The sequence below is a fragment of the Agelaius phoeniceus genome, chromosome 36, assembly GCF_051311805.1.
Source record: "Agelaius phoeniceus isolate bAgePho1 chromosome 36, bAgePho1.hap1, whole genome shotgun sequence".
Classification (NCBI taxonomy): Eukaryota; Metazoa; Chordata; class Aves; order Passeriformes; family Icteridae; genus Agelaius; species Agelaius phoeniceus.
In genome coordinates this window covers 834-25,578 of record NC_135300.1, presented here as the reverse complement: position 1 = coordinate 25,578, position 24,745 = coordinate 834, and the positions used below count along the sequence as shown (strand labels likewise).

Genomic DNA, 24,745 nt, shown 5'->3' with positions numbered 1-24,745 from the left:
ATGTCACCTGTGAGTCGTTATTGTCACACCTGTGTCACCTGTGTCACCTGTGTGTGCCATTATTGTCACCTGTGGATCGTCATTGTCACCTGTGTCACCTCTGTGTCACCTGTGTCACCTGTGAGTGTCATTGATGTCACCTGTGTGTGGTCACTGTCACCCCTGTGTGTTTGGGGACAGCGCCATGGCCCAGGTGGCGCTGCCGCAAGGGGGGTGGCTCGTCACCTCCCAGCTCAGGTGAGGCGTCATTGTCACCTTTATGTGTCACCTGTGTCACCCGTCTGTCATTGATGTCACCTGTGTCACCTGTGAGTGTCATTGATGTCACCTATGGGTGCTTATTGTCACCCCTGTGTCACCTGTGGATCATTATTGTCACACCTGTGTCACCTGAGTTTATCACTGATGTCACCTGTGTTACCTGTGGGTCGTTATTGTCACACCTGTGTCACCTGTGAGTGTCATTGAGGTCACCTGTGTCACCTGTGATTTGTTATTGTCACACCTGTGTCACCTGTGAGCCATTAATGTCACCTTTATGTGTCACCTGTGTCACCTGTGGATCGTTATTGTCACACCTGTGTCACCCCTGTGTGTGTCATTGATATCACCTGTGTCACCTGTGAGCCGTTATTGTCACCTTTATGTGTCACCTGTGTCATCTGTGTCACCTGTGTTACCTGTGTCTCCTTATTGTCACACCTGTGTCACCTGTGAGTGTCATTGATATCACCTGTGTGTCATTATTGTCACCTGTGGATGGTCATTGTCACACCTGTGTCACCTGTGAGTGTCATTATTGTCACCTGTGTGAGCTGTGAATTGTCATTGTCACCTTTATGTGTCACCTGTGTGAGCTGTGATTCGTTATTGTCACACCTGTGTCACCCCTGTGTGCTTGGGGACAGCGCCATGGCCCAGGTGGCGCTGCCGCAGGGCGGGTGGCTCCGCACCTGCCAGCTCAGGTGAGGCGTCATTGTCACCTGTGAGTGTCACCTGTGTCACCTGTGTGAGCTGTGTCACCTGTGTGTGTCATTGATGTCACCTGTGTCACCCCTGTGTGTTTGGGGACAGCGACATGGCCCAGGTGGCGCTGCCGCAAGGGGGGTGGCTCGTCACCTCCCAGCTCAGGTGAGACACCTGTGTCACCTGTGAGTGTCATTATTGTCACCTGTGTCACCTGTGAGTGTCATTGATGTCACCTGTGTCACCTGTGCCACCCGTCTGTGTCATTATTGTCACCTGTGTCACCTGTGAGTGCCATTGATGTCACCTGTGTGAGCTGTGTGTGGTTATTGTCACACCTGTGTCACCTGTGTCACCTGTGTCACCTGTGGATCGTTATTGTCACACCTGTGTCACCTGTGAGTGTCATTATTGTCACCTGTGTCACCTGTGTGAGCCATTGATGTCACTCGTGTGAGCTGTGAATCGTTATTGTCACACCTGTGTCACCCCTGTGAGTGTCACCTGTGTCACCTGTGTGAGCTGTGAGTGGTCATTGTCACACCTGTGTCACCTGTGAGAGCTGTGAGTGTCATCTGTGAGTGTCACCTGTGTCACCTGTGAGTGTCATTGATGTCACCTGTGTGTGGTTATTGTCACACCTGTGTCACCTGTGAGTGGTCACTGTCACCCCTGTGTGTTTGGGGACAGCGACATGGCCCAGGTGGCGCTGCCGCAGGGCGGGTGGCTCCGCACCTGCCAGCTCAGGTGAGACACCTGTGTCACCTTTATGTGTCACCTGTGTGAGCCATTGATGTCACCTGTGTGAGCTGTGAGTGGTTACTGTCACACCTGTGTCACCTGTGTCACCTGTGGATCGTTACTGTCACCCCTGTGTCACCTGTGAGCCGTTAATGTCACCTTTATGTGTCACCTGTGTGAGCTGTGAATCATTATTGTCACACCTGTGTCACCTGTGAGCATCACCTGTGTCACCTGTGAGTGTCATTATTGTCACCTGTGTGAGCTGTGATTCGTTATTGTCACCTTTATGTGTCACCTGTGCCACCTATGAGTCGTTATTGTCACCCCTGTGTCACCTGTGAGCCATTAATGTCACCTTTTGTGTCACCTGTGGATCATTATTGTCACCTTTACGTGTCACCTGTGTCACCTGTGGATCCTTATTGTCACACCTGTGTCACCTGAGTTTGTCACTGATGTCACCTGTGTTACCTGTGGATCCTTATTGTCACACCTGTGTCACCTGTGTGTGTCATTGATGTCACCTGTGTGTGGTTATTGTCACCTTTATGTGACACCTGTGTCACCTGTGAGTGGTCATTGTCACCTCTGTGTCACCTGTGAGTGTCATTATTGTCACCTGTGTGTGGTTATTGTCACCCCTGTGTCACCTGTGTCACCCCTGTGTGTTTGGGGACAGCGCCATGGCCCAGGTGGCGCTGCCGCAAGGCGGGTGGCTCGTCACCTGCCAGCTCAGGTGAGGCACCTGTGTCACCTGTGAGTGTCACCTGTGTCACCTGTGAGTGTCATTATTGTCACCTGTGTCACCTGTGTGTCATTGATGTCACCTGTGTGAGCTGTGAGTGGTCATTGTCACACCTGTGTCACCTGTGAGTGTCATTGATATCACCTGTGAGTGTCATTATTGTCACCTGTGTCACCTGTGTCACCTGTGTCACCTGTGTGTGTCATTATTGTCACCTGTGAATCGTCATTGTCACACCATTTTCCCCTCAGGCTGTTCCCGGTGTCGCTGTCGGATTCCATAAAATCCCCCCTAAAAACCCCCCAAAAAACCCCCAAAAAACCCCAAAAAACCCCATAAAACCCCACCAAAAAAAACCCCAAAACCCCATAAAATCCCCAAAAAGCCCCAAAAATCCCCAAAAATCCCCAAAAATGCCCAAAAATGCCCAAATTTCCCCATTTTCCCCTCAGGTTGTTCCCGGTGTCGCTGTCGGATTCCATAAAATCCCCCATAAAAACCCCCCAAAAACCCCCAAAAACCCCCACAAAAACCCCATAAAACCCCTCTAAAACCCCACAAAAACCCCATAAAATCCCCAAAAACCCCCAAAAATCCCCAAAAATCCCCAAAAATCCCCAAAATGCCCCAAATTTCCTCATTTTCCCCTCAGGCTGTTCCCGGTGTCGCTGTCGGATTCCATAAAATCCCCCACAAAAACCCCCCAAAAACCCCATAAAACCCCCCAAAAACCCCATAAAACCCCACAAAAAAAGCCCCAAAACCCCATAAAATCCCCAAAAATCCCCAAAACCCCCAAAAATCCCCAAAAATGCCCAAATTTCCCCCATTTTCCCCTCAGGCTGTTCCCGGTGTCGCTGTCGGATTCCATAAAATCCCCCATAAAAACCCCCCAAAAAACCCCCCAAAAACCCCATAAAAACCCCATAAAAACCCCCAAAAACCCCATAAAACCCCACAAAAAAACCCCCAAAACCCCAAAAAGCCCTAAAAATCCCCAAAAAGCCCCAAAAATCCCCAAAAATGCCCAAATTTCCCCATTTTCCCCTCAGGCTGTTCCTGTGTCGCTGTCGGATTCCATAAAATCCCCCATAAAAACCCCCCTAAATCCCCCATAAAACCCCTCAAAAAACCCCCAAAAATCCCAAATTCACCCCAAAAATCCCCAAAAATCCCCAAAAATCCCCAAAAATGCCCAAATTTCCCCAAATTTCCCCATTTTCCCCTCAGGCTGTTCCCGGTGTCGCTGTCGGATTCCATAAAATCCCCCATAAAAACCCCCGAAAAACCCCCAAAAAACCTCCAAAAACCCAAAAAACCCCCCAAAAACCCCATAAAACCCCACAAAAAAAGCCCCAAAAACCCCCAAAATCCCCCAAAATCCCCAAAAAACCCAAAAATCCCAAATTCCCCCATTTTCCCCTCAGGCTGTTCCCGGTGTCGCTGTCGGATTCCATAAAATCCCCCATAAAAACCCCCAAAAACCCCCAAAAAACCCCCCAAAAACCCCCAAAAAACCCCACAAAAACCCTCAAAAACCCCACAAAAAACCCCATAAAATCCCCAAAAATCCCCCAAAAATCCCCAAAAATCCCCAAAAATGCCCAAATTTCCCCATTTTCCCCTCAGGCTGTTCCCGGTGTCGCTGTCGGATTCCATAAAATCCCCCCCAAAAACCCCCAAAAACCCCATAAAAAACCCCAAAAAACCCCACAAAAACCCCATAAAACCCCACAAAAAACCCCATAAAACCCCACAAAAACCCCATTAAAAAAACCCCAAAACCCCATAAAATCCCCATAAAATCCCCAAAAATCCCCAAAAATCCCCAAAAAGCCCCAAAATGCCCCAAATTTCCCCTCAGGCTGTTCCCGGTGTCGCTGTCAGATTCCATAAAATCCCCCATAAAAACCCCCCAAAAACCCCATAAAAAACCCCACAAAAACCCCATAAAACCCCACAAAAAAAAACCCCAAAACCCCCTAAAATCCCAAAAAAACCCCAAAAATCCCCAAAAAGCCCCAAAAATGCCCAAATTTCCCCATTTTCCCTCAGGCTGTTCCCGGTGTCGCTGTCGGATTCCATAAACCCCCCATAAAAACCCCCCCAAAAACCCCCCCAAAAACCCCTTAAAACCCCATAAAACCCCACCAAAAAAACCCCAAAACCCCCTAAAATCAAAAAAAAAACCCCAAAAATCCCAAAAAGCCCAAAAATGCCCAAATTTCCCCATTTTCCCCTCAGGCTGTTCCCGGTGTCGCTGTCGGATTCCATAAAATCCCCCACAAAAACCCCCCAAAAAACCCCCAAAAAACCCCCCAAAAACCCCATAAAACCCCACAAAAAAAGCCCCAAAAACCCCCAAAATCCCCAAAATCCCCAAAAAAGCCCCAAAAAGCCCCCAAAATCCCCAAATTTCCCCATTTTCCCCTCAGGCTGTTCCCGGTGTCGCTGTCGGATTCCATAAAATCCCCCATAAAAACCCCAGAAAAACCCCACAAAAACCGCACAAAAACCCCATAAAACCCCACAAAAAAAAACCCCAAAACCCCAAAAAATCCCTAAAAATCCCCAAAAATCCCCAAAAAGCCCCAAAAATCCCCAAAAAGCCCCAAATTTCCCCATTTTCCCTCAGGCTGTTCCCGGTGTCGCTGTCGGATTCCATAAACCCCCCATAAAATCCCCCATAAAACCCCATTAAAAAACCCCAAAAAACCCCAAAAACCCCACAAAAACCCCATAAAACCCCACCAAAAAAACCCCAAAACCCCATAAAAGCCCCAAAAATCCCAAAAATGCCCCAAAAATCCCCAAAAAGCCCCAAATTTCCCCATTTTCCCCTCAGGCTGTTCCCGGTGTCGCTGTCGGATTCCATAAAATCCCCCATAAAAACCCCCCAAAAACCCCCCAAAAAACCCCCCAAAAACCCCCCAAAAAACCCACAAAAACCCCATAAAACCCCACAAAAACCCCATAAAACCCACCAAAAACCAAACCCCAAAACCCCATAAAATCCCCATAAAATCCCCAAAAATCCCCAAAAAGCCCAAAAAGCCCCAAAAATGCCCAAATTTCCCCATTTTCCCCCCAGGCTGTTCCCGGTGTCGCTGTCGGATTCCATAAAATCCCCCATAAAAACCCCCCAAAAACCCCTCAAAAACCCCCAAAAAATCCCAAATTCACCCCCAAAAATCCCCAAAAATCCCCAAAAATCCCCAAAAATCCCCAAAAACCCCAAAAATCCCCAAAAATTCCCCAAAATTCCCAAAAATCCCCAAAAAGCCCCAAAAAGCCCCAAATTTCCCCATTTTCCCCTCAGGCTGTTCCCGGTGTCGCTGTCGGATTCCATAAAAACCCCCATAAAACCCCATTAAAAACCCCCCAAAAACCCCACAAAACCCCATAAAACCCCACAAAAAAAAACCCCAAAACCCCCTAAAACCCCATAAAATCCCCAAAAAACCCCAAAAAGCCCAAAAAGCCCCAAATTTCCCCCATTTTCCCCTCAGGCTGTTCCCGGTGTCGCTGTCGGATTCCGGCCGCTATCGGTGCTGGGCCCGCGTGGGGGAGGGGCAGCGGCTGCTGTCCCGTGAGGCCACGCTGGAGCTGGCAGGTGAGAGCCAAAAAACCCCAAAAACAACCCCAAAAATATCCCCGAAAAATCCCCAAAAATATCCCCAAAAATCCCCTAAAAATCTCACAAAAAATCCCAAGAAAATCCACAAAAAAATCCCCAAAAATCCCACAAAAATCCCCTAAAAATCCCAAAAAAAGCCACAAAAAATCACAAAAAATCCCACCAAAAATCCCACCAAAAATCCCAAAAAGAACCCCAAAAACAACCCCAAAAAACCCCAAAAATATCCCCAAAAATCCCCTAAAAATCTCACAAAAAATCCCAAGAAAATCCACAAAAAATCCCACCAAAAATCCCAAAAACAACCCCAAAAAACCCCAAATTCATCCCAAAAATATCCCCAAAAATCCCACAAAAAATCCCCAAAAATCCCACAAAAAAATCCCACCAAAAATCCCAAAAACAACCCCAAAAGCAACCCCAAAAACACCAAAAACAAACCCAAAAACAGCCCCAAAAAATCCCCAAAAATATCCCCAAAAATATCCCCGAAAAATCCACTAAAAATCCCCAAAATATCCCCGAAAAATCCACTAAAAATCCCCAAAAATCCCACAAAAAAGCCACTAAAAATCCCCAAAAATCCCACAAAAATCCCCTAAAAATCTCACAAAAAAAATCCCAAAAATATCCCCGAAAAATCCCAAAAATATCCCCAGAAATATCCCCAAAAATCCCCTAAAAATCTCACAAAAAATCCCAAGAAAATCCACAAAAAAATCCCCTAAAAATCCCAAAAACAACCCCCAAAAACTAACCCCAAACACACCAAAAAAATCCCAAAAATATCCCCAGAAATATCCCCCAGAAATATCCCTAAAAATCCCACAAAAAATCCCCCAAAAATCCCCCCAAAAATCCCAAAAACAACCACAAAAAACCTCAAATTCATCCCAAAAATATCCCCTAAAAAAACCCCAAATTCACCCCCAAAACAACCCCAAAAAACCCCCAAAACAACCCCAAAAACAACCCGAAAAATCCCAAATTCACCCCAGAAATATCCCCAGAAATATCCCCAAAAATCCCCCAAAAAAATCCCCAAAAAAATCCCAAATCACCCCAAAATATCCCCCAAAAAAACCCCAAAAAATCCCACAAAAAATCCCCCAAAAAACCCCAAAAATATCCCCAAAAATATCCTCAGAATCTGCAGAGAATTTCCCCCAAAAAAATCCCCGAAAAACCCCCAAAAAATCCAAAAAAATCCACAAAAATCCCCAAAAACAACCCCAGAAAAACCCAAATTCATCCCAAAAATATCCCCTAAAAATCCCCAAAAATATCCCCAAAAATCCCACAAAAAATCCCCTAAAAATCCCCAAAAAATCCCACAAAAATCCCACAAAAAATCCCACAAACAACCCCAAAAACAACCCCAAAAAACCCCCAAAACAACCCCAAAAATCCCACAAAAATCCCCAAAAATCCCACCAAAAATCCCACCAAAAATCCCAAAAACAACCCCAAAAACAACCCCAAAAATCCCCAAAAATCCCCTAAAATCTCACAAAAAATCCCAAGAAAATCCACAAAAAATCCCACCAAAAATCCCAAAAACAACCCCAAAAAACCCCAAATTCATCCCAAAAATATCCCCAAAAATCCCACAAAAAATCCCCAAAAATCCCACAAAAAATCCCACCAAAAATCCCAAAAACAACCCCAAAAACAACCCCAAAAAACCCCCAAAAACAACCCCCAAAACAACCCCAAAAATCCCAAAAAATCCCCAAAACATCCCCAAAAATCTCACAAAAAATCCCAAGAAAATCCACAAAAATCCTCCCAAAAAGCCCCAAAAAATCCCCAAAAATATCCCCAAAAAATCCCCAAAAAATCCCAAAAAATCCCCAAAAATCCCACAAGAAATCCCCTAAAAATTTCACAAAAAATCCCCCCAAAAATCCCAAAATATCCCCCAAAAAATTCCACAAAAATCCCCCCAAAAATCCCAAAAATCCCCCCCAAAATCCCCCCCAAAATTCCAAAAAAATCCACAAAAAATCACAAAAAATCCACAAAAAATCTCAAAAAAATCCACAAAAATCCCCCAAAAAAATCCCAAATTCATCCCAAAAATATCCCCAGAATGTGGAGAGAATTCCCAAATTTTCCTGAATTTTTCCTGAATATTTCTCAATTTTCCCCAATTTTTTTCCTGAATATTCCCCAAATTTTCCTGAATTTTCCCCAATTTTTGCTGAATTTTTGCTGAATTTTCCCCAAATTTTCCTGAAATTTTCCCCAATTTTCCCTGAATTTTTTCCCAATTTCCCCCAATTTTCCCCTCAATTTTCCCCCAATTTTCCCTGAATTTTCACTGAATTTTTGCTGAATTTTCCCCCAATTTTCGCCAATTTTTTCCCAATTTTCTCTGAATTTCCTCTGAATTTTTCCCCAATTTTCCCCTAAACTTTCCTGATTTCCCCCCAATTTTCCCTGAAATTTTTCCCAATTTTTTCCCAATTTCCCCTCAATTTTCCCCCAATTTTTCACCCATTTTTTCCCAAACTTTTCTGATTTCCCCCCAATTTTCCCCCAAGTTTTCCCCAATTTTCCCCCCAATTTTCCCTGAATATTCCCCAAATTTTCCCCAATTTTTTCCCAATTTCCCCCCCAATTTTTGCCCAATTTTCCCCAATTTTCCCCTCAATTTTTCCCCAATTTTTCCCCCAATTTTCCCTGAATTTCCCCCCAATTTTTCCCAATTTTTTCCCCAATTTTCCCCGAATATTTCTCCCCAATTTCCCCTCAATATTTCCTCAATTTTCCCCCATTTTTTTCCCAATTTCCACCCAATTTTCCCCCAATTTTTCCCCCAATTTTCCCCCATTGTTTTCCAAATTTCTCCTTAATTTTCCCCAATTTTTGCTGAATTTTTTCCCAATTTCCCCTCAATTTTCTCCCCAATTTCTCCCAATTTTCCCCCAATTTTCCCTGAATTTTTCCCCCATTTCCTCCCAATTTTCCCCCTGAATTTTCCCCAATTTCCCCCAATTTTTGCTGAATTTTCCCTGAATTTTCGCTGAATTTTCACTGAATTTCCCCCCAATTTTCCCCCATTTTTTTCCCAATTTCCCTGAATTTTCCCTGAATTTTCCCTGAATTTCCCCCCAATTTTCCCCCAATTTTTCCCCATTTTTTCCCCAATTTTTGCTGAATTTTCGCTGAATTTTCCCCCAATTTTCTGTGAATTTTCACTGAATTTTCACTGAATTTCCCCCCAATTTTCCCCAATATTTTCCCCCAATTTTTGCTGAATTTTCGCTGATTTTTTCCCCAATTTCCCCTGAATATTTCCCTGAATTTCTTCCCAATTTTCCCCCAATTTCCCCCCAATTTTCCCCCTGAATTTTCCCCCAATTTCCCCCAATTTTTGCTGAATTTTCCCTGAATTTCGCTGAATTTTCCCTGAATTTCCCCCCAATTTTCCCCATTTTTTTCCCCAATTTTTGCTGAATTTTCGCTGAATTTTCCCCCAATTTTCCGTGAATTTTCACTGAATTTTCCCTGAATTTCCCCCCAATTTTTTCCCGCATTTTTTTCCCCGAATTTTCCCCAATATTTTCCCCCAATTTTTGCTGAATTTTCGCTGATTTTTTCCCCAATTTTCCCCCCAATTTTCCCTGAATTTCCCCCCAATTTTCCCCCATTTTTCCCCAATTTTTGCTGAATTTTTGCTGAATTTTTTCCCAATTTTCCCTGAATTTTCCCTCAATTTTTCCCAATTTTTCCCCATTTTTTCCCCAATTTCTCCCCAATTTCCCCCCAATTTTCCCCCAATTTTCCCTGAATATTTCCCTGAATTTTTCCCAATTTCCCCCCAATTTTCCCCCATTTTTTCCCAATTTCCCCCAATTTCCCCCCAATTTTTGCCCCCATTTTTTTCTCAATTTCCCCCAATTTGCCCTGATTTTCCCCTGAATATTTCCCTGAATTTCTTCCCAATTTCCCCCCAATTTTCGCTGAATTTTCGCTGAATTTTCCCCCAATTTTCCCCCATTTTTCCCCCAATTTTCCCCCATTTTTTTCCCCATTTTTCCCCCATTTTTCGCTGAATTTTCCCCCAATTTTTTCCCAATTTTTCACCATTTTTCCCGATTTCCCTCCCCAGGTCTCCCGGTGTTCCTGGAGGAGCCCCAGGACCTGAAAATCGCTTTTTTCTCCCCATTTTCCCTGAATAATTCCCCCAATTTTCACTGAATTTTTGCTGAATTTTCCTTGAATTTTTTCCCAATTTTCGCTCAATTTCCCCCCAATTTTTTCCCCAATTTTCCCTGAATTTTCGCTGAATTTTTTCCCAATTTTTCCCAATTTCCCCCCAATTTTTCCCCAAATTTTCCCCAATTTTTCCCCAATTTTTCCCCAAATTTCCCCAAATTTCCCCCAATTTTTCCCCAATTTTCGCTGAATTTTTGCTGATTTTTTCCCAATTTTCCCCCAATTTTCCCTGAATATTTCCCTGAATTTTTTCCCAATTTTCCCCCATTTCCTCCCCCAATTTTTTCCCAATTTCCCCCCAATTTTTCCCCATTTTTTCCCCCAATTTTCCCCCCATTTTTTTCCCAATTTCCCCCCCAATTTTTTCCCCAATTTTTCCCAATTTTCCCTGAATATTTCGCTGAATTTTTTCCCAATTTCCCCTCAATTTTCCCCCATTTTTTCCCCAATTTTTGCTGAATTTTCGCTGAATTTTTCCCGAATATTTCCCAATTTTTTTTCCCAATTTCCCCCCAATTTTCCCTGATTTTCCCCTGAATATTTCCCTGAATTTCTTCCCAATTTCCCCCCAATTTTCCCGGAATTTTTCCCTGAATTTTCCCTGAATTTTCCCCCCAATTTCCCCCATTTTTTCCCCATTTTTCCCCAATTTTTGCTGAATATTTCCCTGAATATTTCCCTGAATTTTCCCCCAATTTTCGCTGAATTTTCCCCCAATTTTCGCCTCAATTTTCGCTGAATTTTCGCTGAATTTTCCCCAAATTTTCCCCCAATTTTCCCCCAATTTTTCCCCCAATTTTTCCCGAATATTTCCCAATTTTTTTCCCATTTTCCCCACAGGTCTCCCGGTGTTCCTGGAGGAGCCCCAGGACCTAAAAATCGCTTTTTTCTCCCCAATTTTCCCTGAATTTTCCCTGAATTTTTGCTGAATTTTTTCCCAATTTCCCCTCAATTTTTCCCCCATTTTTTTCTCAATTTTCCCCTAATTTTCCCCCATTTTTTTCCCTGAATTTACCCCCAATTTTTCCCCCCAATTTTCCCTGAATTTTCCCCCAATTTTCCCCCAATTTTCGCTGAATTTTTTCCCAATTTTCCCTGAATTTTTGCTGAATTTTCCCCCAATTTTCCCCCAATTTTCCCCCAATTTTCACTGAATTTTCCCCCAATTTTCACTGAATTTCCCCCAATTTTCTCCGAATTTCCCCCATATTTTCCCCATTTTTTCCCCAATTTTTCCCCGATTTCTCCCCAATTTTTTTCCCAATTTTTCCCGAATATTTCCCAATTTTTTCCCCATTTTCCCCGCAGGTCTCCCGGTGTTCCTGGAGGAGCCCCAGGACCTCAAAATCGCTTTTTTCTCCCCATTTTCCCTGAATTTCCCCCCAATTTTTCCCCAATTTTCCCCCTCAATTTCCCCCCAATTTTTTCCCAAATTTTTCCCAATTTCCCCCCAATTTTTGCCCCCATTTTTTTCCCAATTTCCCCCCAATTTTCCCTGAATTTCCCCTGAATATTTCCCTGAATTTTTTTCCCAATTTTCCCCCCAAATTTTTCCCAATTTTCCCCCAATTTTCCCTGAATATTTCCCTGAATTTTTTCCCAATTTCCCCCCAATTTCCCCCCAATTTCTCCCCAATTTTCCCCGAATATTTCCCCCAATTTTCCCTGAATTTTCGCTGAATTTTCCCCCCAATTTTTCCCCCCATTTTTTCCCAATTTTTTTCCCCATTTTTTCCCTGAATTTTCCCCCAATTTCCCCCATTTTTTCCCCAATTTTCCCCCAATTTTCACTGAATTTTCGCTGAATTTTCGCTGAATTTTCCCCCAATTTTCCCCTGAATTTTTCCCAATTTTTTCCCCAATTTTTCCCAATTTTTTCCCCATTTTTCACCATTTTTCCTGATTTTTCCTCCCCAGGTCTCCCGGTGTTCCTGGAGGAGCCCCAGGACCTAAAAATCGCTTTTTTCTCCCCATTATCCCCCCATTTCCCCCCCAATTTCCCCCCAATTTTCCCTGAATTTTTCCCTGAATTTTCGCTGAATTTTCCCCCTCAATTTTTCCCAATTTTCCCTGAATTTTCCCCCATTTTTTTTCCTGAATTTTCCCCAATTTTTTTCCCAATTCCCCCCAATTTTTCCCCATTTTCCCCCCAATTTTTGCCCCCATTTTTTTCCCAATTTCCCCCAATTTTCCCTGAATATTTCCCTGAATTTCTTCCCAATTTCCCCCAATTTTCCCTGAATTTTCCCTGAATTTTTTCCCAATTTTCGCTGAATTTTCGCTGATTTTTTTCCCGAATATTTCCCCCAATTTTTGCTCAATTTCCCCCCAATTTTCCCCCATTTTTCCCCAATTTCCCCCCATTTTTCCCCCAATTTTTCCCCAATTTTCGCTGAATTTTCCCCCCAATTATCCTGAATTTCCCCCCAATTTTTGCTGAATTTTCACTGAATTTTTCCCGAATAGTTCCCAATTTTTTTTCCCAATTTCCCCCCAATTTTCCCCCATTTTTTCCCAAACTTTTCTGATTTTCCCCCAATTTCCCCCCCCAATTTTTCCCCCCAATTTTCCCCCAATTTTCCCCCAATTTTCCCTGAATATTTCGCTGAATTTTTTCCCAATTTCCCCTCAATTTTCCCCCAATTTTCCCCAACTTTTCCCTGAATATTTCCCTGAATTTTCCCCCAATTTTCGCTCAATTTTCGCTGAATTTTCGCTCAATTTTCACTGAATTTTCCCCAATTTTTTCCCCAATTTTTCCCCAATTTTTCCCGAATTTCCCCCCAATTTTTTCCCTGAATTTTCACTGAATTTTCCCCCATTTGTTCCCCAATTTACCCCCAATTTTTTTCCCAATTCCCCCCCAATTTTTCCCCTTTTTTTCCCCCAATTTTCCCCCATTTTTTTCCCAATTTTCCCAGAATATTTCCCCCCAATTTTCCCTCAATTTTCCCTGAATTTCCCCCCAATTTTTCCCCATTTTTTCCCAATTTCCCCCCAATTTTTCCCCAATTTCCCCTGAATATTTCCCTGAATTTTTTCCCAATTTCCCCCTCAATTTTTTCCCCAAACTTCTCCTTTTTTCCCCCAATTTTCCCCCATTTTTCGCTGAATTTTCCCCATTTTTTCCCCGAATTTTCCCCGAATTTTTCCCCAATTTTTTTCCCAATTTTTTCCCAGTTTGTTCCCCAAATTTTCACCATTTTTTCCTGATTTTTCCTCCCCAGGTCTCCCGGTGTTCCTGGAGGAGCCCCAGGACCTAAAAATCGCTTTTTTCTCCCCATTTTCTCTGCGCTGCAGCGCCCGGGGCCCCCCCGAGCCCGTGCGGCTGCTCTGGCTCCGGGATGGGACCCCCCAAAACCGCCTGGGGGACCCCCTGGGCCAGAGCCCCTCCACCCTCTGGGTGCCAGGTGGGTTTGGGGACATTTGGGGACATTTTGGGGACAATTTTTGGTATTTTGGGTTGGAGGTTTTGGGCGAAATTTGGGATTTTTTGGGGCATTTCGGGAGGGATTTGGAGTCTGGGGGTCAAAGCCCCTCCACCCTCAGGGTCCCTTGTGAGGGTTTGGGGACATTTGGGGACATTTTGGGGACAATTTGGGGACATTTTGGGGACATTTGGGGACAATTCCGGGGATTTTGGGACATTTTGGGTGATGGAAAATGGGGAAATTTGGGATTTTTTGGGGGTTTTTTTGGGGGGTTTTGGGGCGTTTTGGAGGGATTTGGGGCCTCAGGGACCCCCTGGGCCAGAGCCCCTCCACCCTCTGGGTCCCAGGTGGGTTTGGGGGACATTTGGGGACAATTCCGGGGATTTTGGGACATTTGGGGACATTTGGGGACATTTTGGGACATTTTAGGTTGGGGTTTTTGGGGTTTTTTGGGGTTTTTTTGGGATTTTGGGGTGGATTTTGGGGTTTTTGGGGGGCTCAGGGACCCCCTGGGCCAGAGCCCCTCCACCCTCTGGGTCCCAGGTGGGTTTGGGGACACTTGGGGACAATTTTGGGGACAATTCCGGGGATTTTGGGACATTTTGGGACATTTTAGGTTGGAGATTTTGGGATTTTTTTGGGATTTTTTGCAATTTTTTTGGGGGGGATTTTGGGGTTTTCTGGGGCGTTTTGGGGGCTTGGGGCCAGAGCCCCTCCACCCTCAGGGTGCCAGGTGGGATTTGGGGACATTTGGGGACATTTGGGGACATTTGGGGACATTTGGGGACAATTTTGGGACAATTTGGGCGATGGAAAATGGCGAAATTTGGGATTTTTGGGTTTTTTTTTGGGTTTTTTGGGGGAATTTTGGGGTTTTGGGAGGGATTTGGGGCCTCAGGGATCCCCTGGGCCAGAGCCCCTCCACCCTCAGGGTGCCAGGTGGGTTTGGGGACATTTTGGGACATTTGGGGACATTTTGGGGATTTTGGGACATTTTGGGTTCAAGATTTTGGGATTTTTTGGGGTTTTTTTTGGGTTTTTTTTGGGTTTTTTTGGGATATTGGGAGGGATTTGGGGCCTCAGGGACCCCCTGGGCCAGAGCCCCTCCACCCTCTGGGTGCCAGGTGGGTTTGGGGACATTTTGGGGACAATTCCGGGGATTTTGGGACATTTGGGGGCAATTTTTGGTATTTTGGGTTGGAGGTTTTGGGCGAAATTTGGGATTTTTTGGGGTTTTTTTGGGTTTTTTTGGGAGGGATTTGGAGCCCTCAGGGACCCCCTGGGCAGAGCCCCTCCACCCTCAGAGTCCCGGGTGAGGGTTTGGGGACATTTGGGGACATTTGGGGACACTTGGGGACATTTTGGGGACAATTCCGGGGATTTTGGGACATTTTGGGCCATGGAAAATGGGGAAATTTGGGATTTTTGGGGGTTTTTTGGGGGGTTTTTTCAGGGTTTTTTGGGGCGTTTTGGGAGGGATTTGGAGCCCTCAGGGACCCCCTGGGCCAGAGCCCCTCCACCCTCACAGTGCCAGGTGGGTTTGGGGACATTTTGGGGACAATTCCGGGCATTTTGGGACATTTTGGGACATTTTAGGTTGGAGATTTTGGGATTTTTTGGGATTTTTTGGGGGTTTTTTGGGGTTTTTTTGGGGGTTTTTGGGAGGGATTTGGGGTCTGGGGGTCAGAGCCCCTCCACCCTCAGAGTCCCTGGTGAGGATTTGGGGACAATTCCGGGGATTTTGGGACATTTTGGGGACAATTTCGGGGATTTTGGGTTCGAGATTTTGGGGTTTTTTGGGATTTTTTGGGGATTTTTTGAGGTTTTTTTTCGGGGTTTTTTTGGGTTTTTTGGGGTGGATTTTGGGGTTTTTGGGGGTTCAGGGACCCCCTGGGCCAGAGCCCCTCCACCCTCAGGGTGCCAGGTGGGGTTTGGGGACATTTGGGGACATTTGGGGACATTTTGGGGACAATTCCGGGGATTTTGGGACATTCTTGGGCGATGGAAATGGCGAAATTTGGGATTTTTTGGGGGTTTTTTGGGGGTTTTTGGGGCGTTTTGGGAGGGATTTGGAGCCCTCACGGACCCCCTGGGCCGGAGCCCCTCCACCCTCAGGGTGCCAGGTGGGTTTGGGGACATTTTGGGGACAATTTCGGGGATTTTGTGACATTTTGGGTTGGAGATTTTGGGGTTTTTTGGGATTTTTTTGGGGTTTTTGGGGGGCTCAGGGACCCTCGGGCAGGGCCCTTTGCACTCTCAGAGTCCCTGGTGAGGGTTTGGGGACATTTGGGGACATTTGGGGACAATTCCGGGGATTTTGGGACATTTTGGGTTCAAGATTTTGGGATTTTTTGGGATTTTTTGGGTTTTTTTTTTGGTTTTTTTGGGATATTGGGAGGGATTTTGGGGCCTTCAGGGACCCCCTGGGCCGGACCCTTTGCACCCTCAGGGTCCCTGGTGAGGGTTTGGGGACATTTGGGGACATTTGGGGACATTTGGGGACATTTTGGGGACAATTTCGGGGATTTTGGGACATTTTGGGCGATGGAAAATGGGGAAATTTGGGATTTTTTGGGGGTTTTTTTTTGGGTTTTTTGGGGGAATTTTGGGGTATTTTGGGGGCTGAGGGTCAGAGCCCCTCCACCCTCAGAGTCCCTGGTGAGGGTTTGGGGACATTTGGGGACATTTTGGGGACAATTCCGGGGATTTTGGGACATTTGGGGGCAATTTTTGGTATTTTGGGTTGGAGGTTTTGGGCGAAATTTGGGATTTTTTGGGGTTTTTTTGGGCTTTTGGGGGGGATTTTGGGGGGCTCAGGGACCCCCTGGGCCAGAGCCCCTCCACCCTCAGAGTCCCTGGTGAGGGTTTGGGGACAATTCCGGGCATTTTGGGACATTTGGGGACAATTTTGGGGATTTTGGGACATTTGGGGACAATTTTTGGGATTTTGGGTTCGAGATTTTGGGGGTTTTTGGGGTTTTTTTGGGGTTTTTTTGGGGTCTTTTGGGGGCAATTTTTTGGGGTTTTGGGAGGGATTTGGGGCCTCAGGGACCCCCTGGGCCAGAGCCCCTCCACCCTCAGGGTGCCAGGTGGGTTTGGGGACATTTGGGGACATTTTGGGGACAATTTCGGGGATTTTGGGACATTTTGGGCCATGGAAAATGGGGAAATTTGGGATTTTTTGGGGTTTTTTGGGTTTTTTTTGGCGTTTTGGGAGGGATTTGGAGCCCTCAGGGACCCCCTGGGCCAGAGCCCCTCCACCCTCTGGGTCCCAGGTGGGTTTGGGGACATTTTGGGGACAATTCCGGGGATTTTGGGACATTTTGGGTTCGAGATTTTGGGATTTTTTGGGATTTTTTGGGGCTTTTTTTGGGATATTGGGAGGGATTTTGGGGCCTTCAGGGACCCCCTGGGCCGGACCCTTTGCACCCTCAGGGTCCCTGGTGAGGGTTTGGGGACATTTTGGGGACATTTGGGGACAATTTTGGGGATTTTGGGACATTTGGGGACAATTTCGGGGATTTTGGGTTCGAGATTTTGGGATTTTTTGGGGTTTTTTTCGGGGTTTTTTGGGGTTTTGGGAGGGATTTGGAGGCCTCAGGGACCCCCTGGCTCGGAGCCCCTCCACCCTCAGGGTCCCTGGTGAGGATTTGGGGACATTTGGGGACAATTTGGGGACAATTCCGGGGATTTTGGGACACTTGGGGACAATTCCGGGGATTTTGGGTAGGAGATTTTCGGATTTTTTGGTTTTGGGGGTTTTTTTTGGGATTTTTTCGGGGTTTTTGGGGTTTTTTTTTGGGGTTTTGGGGCGTTTTGGGGGGCTCAGGGACCCCCTGGGCCAGAGCCCCTCCACCCTCAGGGTGCCAGGTGGGATTTGGGGACAATTTTGGGGATTTTGGGACATTTGGGACAATTTCGGGGATTTTGGGTTGGAGATTTTGGGGTTTTTTGGGATTTTTTTCGGGATTTTTTTGGGTTTTTGGGGGGAATTTTGGGGTTTTGGGAGGGATTTGGAGCCCTCAGGGACCCCCTGGGCCAGAGCCCCTCCACCCCTCAGGGTGCCAGGTGGGTTTGGGGACATTTGGGGACATTTTGGGGACAATTTTGGGGATTTTGGGACATTTGGGGGCAATTTTTGGTATTTTGGGTTGGAGGTTTTGGGCGAAATTTGGGGTTTTTTTGGGTTTTTTTCGGGGTTTTGGGGCGTTTTAGGGAGGCTCAGGGACCCCCTGGGCCAGAGCCCCTCCACCCTCAGGGTCCCAGGTGGGTTTGGGGACATTTGGGGACATTTGGGGACAATTCCGGGGATTTTGGGACATTTTGGGACATTTTAGGTTGGAGATTTTGGGTTTTTTGGGATTTTTTGGGGTTTTTTTTGGGTTTTTATTTGGGCTTTTGGGGGAAAATTTTTGGGGTTTTTTGGGGGTCTCAGGGTCAGAGCTCCTCCACCCTCCGGGTGCCAGGTGGGGACATTTGGGGACATTTTGGGGACATTTTGGGGACAATTCCGGGGATTTTGGGACATTTTGGGTTGGAGGTTTGGGATTTTTTTGGGGTTTTTTGGGGTTTTTTGGGAGGGGATTTTGGGGTTTTGGGAGGGATTTGGGGGTCTCAGGGCCAGAGCCCCTCCACCCTCAGGGTGCCAGGTGCGGTTTGGGGACATTTGGGGACAATTTGGGGACAATTTTGGGGATTTTGGGACATTTTGGGTTGGAGATTTTGGGGTTTTTTGGGGATTTTTTTGGGGTTTTTTTGGGGTTTTGGGGGGAATTTTTTGGGGTTTTGGGAGGGATTGGGGCCTCAGGGACCCCCTGGGCCAGAGCCCCTCCACCCTCTGGGTGCCAGGTGGGTTTGGGGACATTTTGGGGACAATTCCGGGGATTTTGGGACATTTTGGGGATTTTGGGTTCGAGATTTTGGGGTTTTTTTGGGTTTTTTTGGGAGGGATTTGGGGTCTCAGGGACCCCCTGGGCAGGACCCTTTGCACCCTCAGAGTCCATGGTGAGGATTTGGGGACATTTGGGGACATTTGGGGACATTTGGGGACACTTGGGGACATTTTGGGGACAATTCCGGGGATTTTGGGTTGGAGGTTTTGGGGTTTTTTCAGGTTTTTTTCGGGATTTTTCGGGTTTTTTTTGGGTTTTTTTGGGATTTTTTTGGGGTTTTGGGAGGGATTTGGAGCCCTCAGAGACCCCCTGGGCCAGAGCCCCTCCACCCTCTGGGTGCCAGGTGGGTTTGGGGACATTTTGGGGACAATTCCGGGCATTTTGGGACATTTTGGGACATTTTAGGTTGGAGATTTTGGGATTTTTTGGGATTTTTTGGGGGTTTTTTGGGGTTTTTTTTGGGGGTTTTTGGGAGGGATTTGGGGTCTGGGGGTCAGAGCCCCTCCACCCTCAGAGTCCCTGGTGAGGATTTGGGGACAATTCCGGGGATTTTGGGACATTTTGGGGACAATTTCGGGGATTTTTGGGTTCGAGATTTTGGGGTTTTTGGGGATTTTTTGGGGATTTTTTGAGGTTTTTTTCGGGGTTTTTTTGGGTTTTTTTGGGGTGGATTTTGGGGTTTTTGGGGGTTCAGGGACCCCCTGGGCCAGAGCCCCTCCACCCTCAGGGTGCCAGGTGGGGTTTGGGGACATTTGGGGACATTTGGGGACATTTTGGGGACAATTCCGGGGATTTTGGGACATTTTGGGCGATGGAAAATGGCGAAATTTGGGATTTTTGGGGGTTTTTTGGGGGTTTTTGGGGCGTTTTGGGAGGGATTTGGAGCCCTCACGGACCCCCTGGGCCGGAGCCCCTCCACCCTCAGGGTGCCAGGTGGGTTTGGGACATTTTGGGGACAATTTCGGGGATTTTGTGACATTTTGGGTTGGAGATTTTGGGGTTTTTTGGGATTTTTTTGGGGTTTTTGGGGGGCTCAGGGACCCTCGGGCAGGGCCCTTTGCACTCTCAGAGTCCCTGGTGAGGGTTTGGGGACATTTGGGGACATTTGGGGACAATTCCGGGGATTTTGGGACATTTTGGGTTCAAGATTTTGGGATTTTTTGGGATTTTTTGGGTTTTTTTTTTGGTTTTTTTTGGGATATTGGGAGGGATTTTGGGGCCTTCAGGGACCCCCTGGGCCGGACCCTTTGCACCCTCAGGGTCCCCTGGTGAGGGTTTGGGGACATTTGGGGACATTTGGGGACATTTGGGGACATTTTGGGGACAATTTCGGGGATTTTGGGACATTTTGGGCGATGGAAAATGGGGAAATTTGGGATTTTTTGGGGGTTTTTTTTGGGTTTTTTGGGGGAATTTTGGGGTATTTTGGGGCTGAGGGTCAGAGCCCCTCCACCCTCAGAGTCCCTGGTGAGGGTTTGGGGACATTTGGGGACATTTTGGGGACAATTCCGGGGATTTTGGGACATTTGGGGGCAATTTTTGGTATTTGTGGGTTGGAGGTTTTGGGCGAAATTTGGGATTTTTTGGGGTTTTTTGGGCTTTTGGGGGGGATTTTGGGGGGCTCAGGGACCCCCTGGGCCAGAGCCCCTCCACCCTCAGAGTCCCTGGTGAGGGTTTGGGGACAATTCCGGGCATTTTGGGACATTTGGGGACAATTTTGGGGATTTTGGGACATTTGGGGACAATTTTTGGGATTTTGGGTTCGAGATTTTGGGGGTTTTTGGGGTTTTTTTGGGGTTTTTTTGGGGTCTTTTGGGGGCAATTTTTTGGGGTTTTGGGAGGGATTTGGGGCCTCAGGGACCCCCTGGGCCAGAGCCCCTCCACCCTCAGGGTGCCAGGTGGGTTTGGGGACATTTGGGGACATTTTGGGACAATTTCGGGGATTTTGGGACATTTTGGGCCATGGAAAATGGGGAAATTTGGGATTTTTTGGGGTTTTTTGGGTTTTTTTTGGCGTTTTGGGAGGGATTTGGAGCCCTCAGGGACCCCCTGGGCCAGAGCCCCTCCACCCTCTGGGTCCCAGGTGGGTTTGGGGACATTTTGGGGACAATTCCGGGATTTTGGGACATTTTGGGTTCGAGATTTTGGGATTTTTTGGGATTTTTTGGGGCTTTTTTTGGGATATTGGGAGGGATTTTGGGGCCTTCAGGGACCCCCTGGGCCGGACCCTTTGCACCCTCAGGGTCCCTGGTGAGGGTTTGGGGACATTTTGGGGACATTTGGGGACAATTTTGGGGATTTTGGGACATTTGGGGACAATTTCGGGGATTTTGGGTTCGAGATTTTGGGATTTTTTGGGGTTTTTTTCGGGGTTTTTTGGGGTTTTGGGAGGGATTTGGAGGCCTCAGGGACCCCCTGGGCTCGGAGCCCCTCCACCCTCAGGGTCCCTGGTGAGGATTTGGGGACATTTGGGGACAATTTGGGGACAATTCCGGGGATTTTGGGACACTTGGGGACAATTCCGGGGATTTTGGGTAGGAGATTTTCGGATTTTTTGGTTTTGGGGGTTTTTTTGGGATTTTTTCGGGGTTTTTGGGGTTTTTTTTTGGGGTTTTGGGGCGTTTTGGGGGGCTCAGGGACCCCCTGGGCCAGAGCCCCTCCACCCTCAGGGTGCCAGGTGGGATTTGGGGACAATTTTGGGGATTTTGGGACATTTGGGGACAATTTCGGGGATTTTGGGTTGGAGATTTTGGGGTTTTTTTGGGATTTTTTTCGGGATTTTTTTGGGTTTTTGGGGGGAATTTTGGGGTTTTGGGAGGGATTTGGAGCCCTCAGGGACCCCCTGGGCCAGAGCCCCTCCACCCTCTGGGTCCCAGGTGGGTTTGGGGACATTTTGGGGACAATTCCGGGGATTTTGGGACATTTTGGGTTCAAGATTTTGGGATTTTTTGGGCTTTTTTTGGGGTTTTTTGGGGGGGATTTTTGGGTTTTTTGGGGCCTCAGGGACCCCCTGGGCCAGAGCCCCTCCACCCTCAGGGTCCCAGGTGGGGTTTGGGGACATTTGGGGACATTTGGGGACATTTGGGGACAATTCCGGGGATTTGGGGACATTTGGGGACATTTGGGGACATTTTGGGCGATGGAAAATGGGAAAATTTGGGGTTTTTTGGGGGTTTTTGGGGTGGATTTTGGGGTTTTGGGGGGAATTTTTTTGGGGTTTTTGGGGCGTTTTGGAGGGATTTGGAGCCCTCAGGGACCCCCTGGGCCAGAGCCCCTCCACCCTCAGGGTGCCAGGTGGGTTTGGGGACATTTTGGGGACATTTTGGGGACAATTAGGGGGATTTTGGGACATTTTAGGTTGGAGAATTTGGGATTTTTTGGGATTTTTTGGGGTTTTTGGGGGATTTTTTGGGGATTTTTTTGGGGTTTTTTTGGGCTTTTGGGGGGTTTTTTTGGGGGTTCAGGGACCCCCTGGGCCAGAGCCCCTCCACCCTCCGGGTGCCAGGTGGGTTTGGGGACATTTTGGGGACATTTTTGGGGACATTTGGGGACATTTTGGGGACATTTGGGGACAATTTCGGGGATTTTGGGTTGGAGATTTTGGGGTTTTTTGGGATTTTTTTGGGTTTTTTTCGGGGTTTTTTGGGGGTTTTGGGGGGATTTTGGGGCTCAGGGACCCCCTGGGCCAGAGCCCCTCCACCCTCTGGGTGCCAGGTGGGTTTGGGGACATTTGGGGACATTTGAGGACATTTTGGGGACATTTTGGGGACAATTTCGGGGATTTTGGGACATTTTGGGCGATGGAAAATGGGGAAATTTGGGATTTTTTGGGGTTTTTTTGGGGGTTTTGGGGCGTTTTTGGGAGGGATTTGGAGCCCTCAGGGACCCCCTGGGCCAGAGCCCCTCCACCCTCAGGGTCCCTGCTGAGGGTTTGGGGACATTTGGGGACATTTTGGGACAATTTCGGGGATTTTGGGACATTTTAGGTTGGAGAATTTGGGGTTTTTTGGGATTTTTTTGGGGTTTTTTTGGGTTTTTGGGGGGCATTTTTTGGGGGTTTTGGGGCGTTTTGGGGTTGGGGGTCAAAGCCCCTCCACCCTCCGGGTGCCAGGTGGGATTTGGGGACAATTTCGGGGATTTTGGGACATTTTGGGTTGGAGATTTTGGGGTTTTTTGGGATTTTTTGGATTTTTTGGGGGTTTTCTGGGGGTTTTTTTGGGTTTTTTTTTGGGGGGAATTTTGGGGGCTCGGGGTCAGAGCCCCTCCACCCTCAGAGTCCCTGGTGAGGGTTTGGGGACATTTTGGGGACAATTCCGGGGATTTTGGGACATTTTGGGACATTTTAGGTTGGGGTTTTTGGGGTGGATTTTGGGGTTTTTGGGGCTCAGGGACCCCCTGGGCCAGAGCCCCTCCACCCTCAGGGTGTCTGATGAGGGTTTGGGGACATTTGGGGACATTTGGGGACAATTCCGGGCATTTTGGGACATTGGGGGACAATTTTTGGTATTTTGGGTTGGAGGTTTTGGGCAAAATTTGGGATTTTTTGGGGTTTTTTTGGGTTTTTTGGGAGGGATTTGGAGCCCTCAGGGACCCCCTGGGCCAGAGCCCCTCCACCCTCTGAGTCCCAGGTGGGTTTGGGGACACTTGGGACATTTTGGGGACAATTCCGGGGATTTTGGGACATTTTGGGCCATGGAAAATGGGGAAATTTGGGATTTTTGGGGTTTTTTGGGGGGTTTTTTTGGGGGGTTTTTTGGGGGGGTTTTGGAGGGATTTGGGGCCTCAGGGATCCCCTGGGCTCGGAGCCCCTCCACCCTCAGGGTCCCAGGTGGGTTTGGGGACATTTGGGGACATTTTGGGGACAATTGGGGACAATTGGGGACAATTCCGGGGATTTTGGACATTTTGGGTTGGAGATTTTGGGATTTTTTGGGATTTCTTTGGGGTTTTTTTGGGGATTTTTTGGGGTTTTTTTGGGGTTTTGGGAGGGATTTGGGGCCTCAGGGACCCCCTGGGCTCGGAGCTGCTCCACCCTCTGGGTCCCAGGTGGGTTTGGGGACATTTTGGGGACAATTCCGGGGATTTTGGGACATTTGGGGACAATTTCGGGGATTTTGGGTTCGAGATTTTGGGGTTTTGTGGGATTTTTTCGGGGTTTTTTTGGGGTTTTTTTGGGGTTTTTTTGGGGATTTTTTTGGGTTTTTTTTGGGATATTGGGAGGGATTTGGGGCCTCAGGACCCCCTGGGCCAGAGCCCCTCCACCCTCAGGGTGCCAGGTGGGATTTGGGGACAATTTTGGGGATTTTGGGACATTTTGGGTTGGAGATTTTGGGTTTTTTTGGGATTTTTTGGATTTTTTTGGGGTTTTTTTGGGTTTTTTTGGGGTTTTTTGGGGGGGATTTTGGGGCATTTTGGGACTGGGGGTCAGAGCCCCTCCACCCTCAGAGTCCCTGGTGAGGGTTTGGGGACATTTGGGGACATTTTGGGGACAATTTTTGGTATTTTGGGTTCAAGATTTTGGGGTTTTTTGGGATTTTTTTTTTGTTTTTTCGGGATTTTTTTGGGCTTTTGGGTGGAATTTTTTGGGGTTTTTGGGGGGGATTCATCCCCAAAATTTTCCAAAATTTTCACCCCCAAATTTCGCTGTCCCCAGGGCTGAACCGCAGCAGCTCCTTCGCCTGCGAGGCGCACAACGAGCGCGGCGTCGCCACCTCCCGCAGCGCCACCGTCACCGGTGGGGACACCTGGGCACACCTGGGCACACCTGGGCACACCTGGGCACACCTGGGCACATCTGGGACACATCTGGGGCACAGCTGGGAAAAAAACCCCGCGAAAATCGGCCCCGGATTGGGGGAAAAACGCGGGAAAACGGGGCTGGGGAGGGGCAGGAAATTGGGGGGAAATTGGGCAAAAAGTGGATGGAAATTGGGGGGAAATTGGGCAAAAGTGGATGGAAATTGGGGGGAAATTTGGGCTGGAATTGGTGTAAAGTTGGGCTGGAATTGAAATGAAATTGGGGAAAAATGGGGTAAAAATTGAGATAAAATTGGGACAAAAATTGGCTTAAAATTGACATAAAATTGGTCAAAATTGGGCCAAAACT

General features: G+C 47.2%; 1 protein-coding gene across 1 annotated transcript in view; it reads left to right on the top strand.

The window, feature by feature from the left end:
• LOC143696478 (tyrosine-protein kinase receptor UFO-like) overlaps nt 1-24,449 on the top strand; it is a gene marked incomplete at its 3' end in the record, with an annotated part of 40,522 nt that extends 16,073 nt beyond the window's left edge. The window contains exons 4-6 of the mRNA XM_077192860.1: nt 5,965-6,068; nt 13,544-13,726; nt 24,293-24,449. Coding sequence (XP_077048975.1) covers nt 5,965-6,068; nt 13,544-13,726; nt 24,293-24,449 — 444 coding nt within the window. The remainder of the gene's footprint in view (nt 1-5,964; nt 6,069-13,543; nt 13,727-24,292) is intronic.
• Nucleotides 24,450-24,745: the final 296 nt, after the last annotated feature.